Here is a 6,429-nt window from a genome sequence, read left to right on the forward strand (position 1 = left end):
CACACACACACACACACACACACACACACACACACAAACACCCACTCAAGTTCACAATTTAAACAGAGCTATTGCTCTAGGCCTACTGCATATTTCAATTATCATTGCTCTAACAGTCAGACTTCACTGCTTGAACCGTCTTAATCTGTAAAATAAACACAGGAGCAGACCAACAGCCTTATCTGAAGATAAACAAGAATAATTTACTTACAAAAATTGTAAGTAATGTATAATATTTCTAGTTATTTTATCCCCCTTCCCCCTCCTCCCCAAGAGTTTTAGACAATAGTACAGTCATCTTCAATGAACAAAAGAGACCAAGCAACCCAGACAGTTCACAGCCAGTACAGCATTTTTATCTTTCTGGAAGCTACCTATAAAAAGACAGGAGCCATTGCTGGCTCTTTGGGTCGGGGGGGGGGTATGAATAAATTAAGGAACCAGGGAACAAGGATAAATTCTGTTAATTAATCTAATAAAAAAATTAAATGAGAATCCACTGTGGTCAAGAAGACTTACAACTTAGTAGTTCAAAAACTATAATAAAGAGAGAAGTGCCAGGAGGTACAAAGTTCTCTGGGAGGGAGCTACCCATCCCTTCAACATCATCCTAACACTAAAGCATTCCGGTAAGGGATACTTAGAGGAACAACCTGACTGAGAAGATGACATTGTGGAAATGGACATTACAATGGGACACACTATCGCGTATCCACAGCGTGGCTCACCAGGTCTGGTTCATGATTGTTCACAAATGATATCGGGTTCACCAAAGAAATACAGAACACAGAACCCGCGCGTGCGCGCCCGCGCGCGCACACACACACACACACACACACACACACACACGGTGAAGACTAGAGGCGGAGACGTCAGCAACAAGTAACACTGACTTAAAACCTTGGCAGCAAAACTCAGCCCAGCAAGTGTGAGCTGATGATTTTCTACTTTCAAAGTCCCATCATCCACCCTCCCGAATGTCTCAGCTCTTCTGAACCTCTCCTATCTGGATTTTAGAATCGAGGTCCTTCTCCAAGACGTATGCCACACAGTCAAGTTAAGGGCCAGGGCTGTCCTTCACTCGTCAGCTCTCTAAACCCTGATACAAAGGATCAGGTTTTCGCTTTACTCTGCGTGACCTCGGACTAGTCACCCAAGCGGTTAGTTTTCTTGCTTGCAAATTCGTTGATTACGAAGAGACCCGGATAGGACTCGATGATCGCTGAGATTTAAAACCTTGGCAAGCCGCACATGGAAGCAGTGGACACACGGTCCTTTGCGTAAATGGAGAAACTGAGGTCCAGAGCATCCTGCCTAAGGGCATAACAGCAGAACGCTGTAGGGGCCGGGCCACCGCACCGCTCAGATCCCCGGACTTGTAGTCACGGGCTCTTTCTCGGTCCACACTGCCAAGAGGAGCGGCGGGGGAGTCCTGGGTCGGGAGGGAAAAGGACGGCGAACACTCTGGGACTGGGAAAGGGAGGAGAGAAGGCCTTACCTTTCTAGGACGAGCTCCGCCGCCCGTGCCTTCCTCTCGGAACTGGATCCCCTCACCCGGTCTGGACTTCTCTCAAGCCCCCGCCACTACTGCTCGGCTCGACGTGTCCCACGACCGCAGCAGAGGCCACCGATTCCCGCCCTGAACCCGCCCCCTGGGCTATCTGACCAATCCTCCCTCCGAGCCCAGGAGCTCCACCTTCTCGGGGGGCTGGCGAGGCCTCGCGTCACCAGGCGCTCACCGTCTCATTTGCCTTTGCTCCACCTTCTCCACCGCCGGGTCTCCTCTGGGCCCCGCTACTACGAGAGAGTTTTCCTGCCGGAAAGCAGCTCGCCGCTGCGGCAATTTACGACATCGGTTGTGACAGGCCCTGGGAACATCCGGCTTCCTCCCTTCACTCGAGCAAAAGCCGACGTGATGTTCGGGGCTGGGGACGAGGATGACACCGACTTCCTCTCGCCAAGCGGCGGGTGAGTGGTTGAGAAGTCGGGGCCGGAGCGCAGGGCCAAGAGACCGGTGGGTGGCTGCAGGGGTCCGTCTCTTCCGGGTCCAGACCCTGGCCGCACTCTGGTGTCAGATTTGGTTCAGGACTTGGCATCTCTCTTGACACCCTTTTGCTTTATGAATCACAGTATCTCCAGTGAAATGGAGATGATTGCGGAGAAGACTGCCTGCCTCGGGGCTTTTTATAGGACTCAGCTCCTATAAATATGAGTTGTAAACTCAAGAAACTTTCTCTTTCCGGTGAACCAGGTGGTGACACTTTGAACCAGGAGCTGGAGGGTCAGCTTCCTCCAAAGCCTACCGCGGACGTTACCTTTTCGGTGGTTCTGTGCCTTCACAGCCCCAGGCAGAATAGACTGCTTTATCTCCTTCTTCCCACGAGTCTTTGCACGTGGAAGCCACTGAAATCTAAGTCCTGACAGAACTGCTTGTGTTGCCCATTTCACTCTGGCACTCGAAACTTTTACTCCCGGACGACGCTGATTGCTCAGGAAGTGCCTGCGAAATCACGTTTTGTAAGCCCCAAGGCTTAAAGCCAGCGGGAGAGACTGCATCCAGTTTCGTGTGCTGTCTCAGGACAGACGTTTTAAAAGGGAGGTTCCCCGCCTTTAACAATTAACTTAGTGTTGTTCATCCTTCCATTGTCTTAGTGGACCTCTCGACTCCCTTCAGCCTTGGTAACTGCAAAGCTCACATCTTTGCAGAGCCCCTCTTTGAACATGTACTGTACACGTTTTCTGCATAGAGATGAACCTACTCAAGAAAAGACAGACGCATGAACATGCCCATCATCCTATCAGATGCTGAGCGGTCACAATAGTGATTGATCTGCTATACTGGAATTAAATACAGAAATGACCGTAAAATGACTAGCTCTCTTTTGGTTTTACTTATATGTACACACATGCATGCATGCACACACACATGTGTACACGTCACGTTATGTGAACATGTTTGTAGAGGACTCTTCACTATCAGGTGATCTCTGTAGCCTTCCACCTTATTTTTTTGAGACAGGTTCTCTCAGTGACCCTGAAGTTACCATTTTGACTAGAAAAATGATTCCATTCTTTCATATTTCTCCCCAAACATTTACAACCTCTGCTGCTGTTGACCTGATTTTCAGCCAAAACCTGTTTTGTGTGTGTCTGTATATGGGGCCTTTTGAATATCTTTAAGGTTTGTTTATTTATTTGAGACGGTTTCACTGTGAAGCCCTGGCTGCCCTGGAATTCTTTCTGTAGACCAAGCTGGCCTTGAACTCACAAGGATCTGCCTGTCTGCCTCCTGAATGCTGGGATTAAAAGCATGTGGTGTCACACCTAGCTTTAAGGCATATTTTAATTTCATAGTTTTCACTATGTGAGAATATTTGAGGAAAGTCTATAAAGGAATTTTAAGGCTCTCAACTTCCATGCATCAAAGAATCTGCTGCTGACTAGGCATATGACAGTCATGTGCTCTTCTCCTGATTCCTGACCCAAGAACAGTTTTTCTGGGATCAGCTAGTCTGCTTCCTTGAGCAGGTCTGCTTCCCTGAGCAGGCTTCATGAAGGACTCGAGATTCATTACAGATATGACTGAGGGTCCTAGGATGATGAGGGACTCAACAAAAAAAGATAGATTGAGTTTTGTCCCCAGTAGTAGTTAGGAAACCAGAATCAAATTTAAGCTTAAGGACAGGAAAAGTGAGCTGGGAAGATGGTGCAGTGGTTAAGTGCACTGGCTTCTTCTCTTCTAGAGGACCTGGGTTTGATTCCACTACCCACATGGTGGCTCACAGCCATCTCACTCCAGTCCTGGGAATCCAACACTGTCTTCTGGCCTTGTTGAGCACCAGGCGTGAACATGGTGCACAGGACACACATGCAGACAAAACAGCCCCCCCCCCCCACATTAAATGAAGAAACAAGACTACAGAAAGTTTCGTGAGCAGTCTCTGATTTGGCTTTGTTAAGGAAGTGGAGCAGCTGACAGTGAACGCTGACACTGCCTTTCAGTTCCTCTTTTGCAGTGCAGTTTACTTTTAAAATGCTGCCCGCAGTGTGACTTAACTTCACAACTTTCTTGATCCTCCTTAGGATATTGAAAAGTAATCAAAGCACGAGTACTAATGTCTAGGATGGTTGGTTATGTGACTGACAGAGATCCGCCCGCCTCTGCCTCCTGGAACTAAAGGCATGTGCCACCACTGCCTGGCCCTCCTTACTTGTTTGTTTTTAAGACATAATTTTACTGTGCATCTCTGGTTGGCTTGATACTCACAATTTATGCCAGACTAGCCTCCATCTTCTGCTAAATCCACCTGCTTCTGTGTCCCGTGTGCTGATTAACCAGACTAATCTAGCCTGGACAAGTTCCCCAACCTTAAAATCAATGGTTAACCTAAAAGCAGTAATCAAAAGACTGCTTCTCCTTTGGTCTTAGCCCTTTTCCCACGTTTATGACTCTGAAATGAAGAAATAGGCAAATGTCTGCTAAGTATATCATATTTGACTTCAGCTAATACGGAGAGGAATAAGGCATAATTCCTACCCTTTAAGCAGTAGAAAAAAATCAATCCAGCAATGATAAACATAAAATCAAAAGGCTTTGAAAACTTTAGATTTATTTACTTAATGTTAGTGTGTACGAGTATATGTACAGGGTGTCAGGTTCTCTGGAGCTGGGCTTGCAGATGGTTGTGAACCACCATCCCGGTGCTGGAAGCTGAACCCAAGTCTTCTGCAAGTGCTCTTAACATCTGAACCATTTTTCCAGCTCCCACAAGGCCTTGTTTTGAGATAGCATCTCACTATATTACGCTGTAAAATTTTAAATTCCTGGGCTCAAATACTCGAGTGAGTATTTTGAGCTGCATCCCACCTGTCCCTTCCTTTAATGTCAATTATTTGTGTGCAAGCAATAATACCTATCATGGATAAAGCCTTGACAACCTAAATTCAATCCCTAGGAACCACACAAAGATAGAAGATGAGAACCAATTGCACAAAGTTGAATTGCCCTCTGCTCCTGCATGAACATACACTCCCTACACAGGCAAACACATACACATTGTACATACAAAGTAATAATAAGTTTTAAAAAATTTAAAATGATATAAGATTTGAGAGTTTTTATAATGGTAAAAGTAAAATACTGCAGGATCCCCAGCGGCTGCAGCAGCAAAAATGCTGCAGGTCCCCGAGCAGCAGCAGCAGGCCATGAGGAGAGACAGACGGATGGGCACACCATGAGACTGCACTACAGGTCTCCGAAGGTGGCTGGTCCTAGGCAGGGAGACACGCAGCCAGCAAGAGACAGAGACATGGATAGGTACTCTATGCAGAATGAGGTTGGATATTTATTTAGTGGGTTATGGAAGGGAAGGGGGAGAAGAAGAGCAGAGAAGCAGAGAGAGGGAGAGAAGGGAGAGACAGAAGTGGGGAAAGGCAGAATTCGAGAGGGAGATGAAAAAGGAAAGGAGGAAAGGATTCAGGCTGGAAGCTGAAGATCATCTTGCCTCAGCAGATGGGGGAGTGGGCGTGGCTTGTCTCTTAAAGGGACAGGACAGATCATTACAGTTTTTCACTATTCCAGAATTTTACTCCTTTATGGAATCTCAGCCAGGCATAGTGGCACGTCTTTAATCCCCAGCCCTCAGAAGCAGAGGAAGATAGATTTCTGTGAGTTCAAGTCCAGCTTGATCTACAGATCTCATAGTCAAACAGTCTTTAAAAAGAGAGTCCCCCTCCCTTGCTTTCTGTCATCCTTTCCTCTCATGTCCATACTGCTCTTCCAATAAAAGCATTTCTCCTGTTCAAAAAGAGAAAGAAAGAAAGAAAGAAAGGAAGGAAGGAAGGAAGGAAGGAAGGAAGGAAGGACAGGAAGTCTTTAAGTCACCCTGGCTAAAAGAAAAATTCTCATTTTCTCCTATGTTCTTTTAGCATTTGTTGATATCATACTTAAATCAGCATTACTCTCAAGTATTACATTTGCATTGTAATTTAAACCTCTTTGTCTTTAAAACGTTTAGTTTGTGGCCCCATTTGCAGGACACTAAAGGAAGCATTCTAGATTCTTTAAGAAAAGAATAATAGGTCCAAACCATATTGAATGTATTTTGTGAAATACTAATATGTATTTGTGCACACATATGAATTATACTTTTTTTTTTTAAGATTTACTTATTTATTATGTATATAGTGTTCTGCTTACAGGCCAGAAGAGGGTGCCAGATCTTGTTACAGATGGTTGTGAGCCATCATGTGGTTCCTGGGACCTCTGGAAGAATAGCTAGTGCTCTTAACTGCTGAGCCATCTCTTGAGCCCATGAATTATACTTTAAAAAAAGCTAGATTTAGCCGGGCGATGGTGGCGCACGCCTTTAATCCCAGCACTCGGGAGGCAGAGGCAGGTGGATCTCTGTGAGTTCGAGACCAGCCTGG

General features: G+C 46.1%; 2 protein-coding genes across 6 annotated transcripts in view; one reads left to right on the forward strand and one right to left on the reverse strand.

Annotated features, from left to right (window-relative positions):
* Window positions 1-1,775, reverse strand: part of Slc31a1 (solute carrier family 31 member 1) — a 26,745-nt gene extending 24,970 nt beyond the window's left edge. Inside the window, exon 1 of one of the 2 annotated variants that reach the window (XM_013348229.2) lies at window positions 1,740-1,775. The gene's annotated coding sequence lies outside the window, so the exon portion shown is untranslated. Of the gene's footprint in view, window positions 1-1,498; window positions 1,642-1,739 lie in introns of those variants that run through there. The other variant, XM_005352632.1, reaches the window with a different exon arrangement.
* Window positions 1,776-1,852: 77 nt separating this feature from the next.
* Fkbp15 (FK506 binding protein 15) overlaps window positions 1,853-6,429 on the forward strand; it is a 69,509-nt gene continuing 64,932 nt past the window's right edge. For all 4 annotated transcript variants that reach the window (XM_005352634.3, XM_026782095.1, XM_013348231.2 and 1 more), the window contains exon 1: window positions 1,853-1,968. In XM_005352634.3, the coding sequence (XP_005352691.1) occupies window positions 1,916-1,968 (53 nt within the window). In that variant the 5' untranslated portion in view covers window positions 1,853-1,915. The remainder of the gene's footprint in view (window positions 1,969-6,429) is intronic.

This window comes from Microtus ochrogaster, chromosome 10, assembly GCF_000317375.1.
Source record: "Microtus ochrogaster isolate Prairie Vole_2 chromosome 10, MicOch1.0, whole genome shotgun sequence".
Taxonomy (NCBI): domain Eukaryota; kingdom Metazoa; phylum Chordata; class Mammalia; order Rodentia; family Cricetidae; genus Microtus; species Microtus ochrogaster.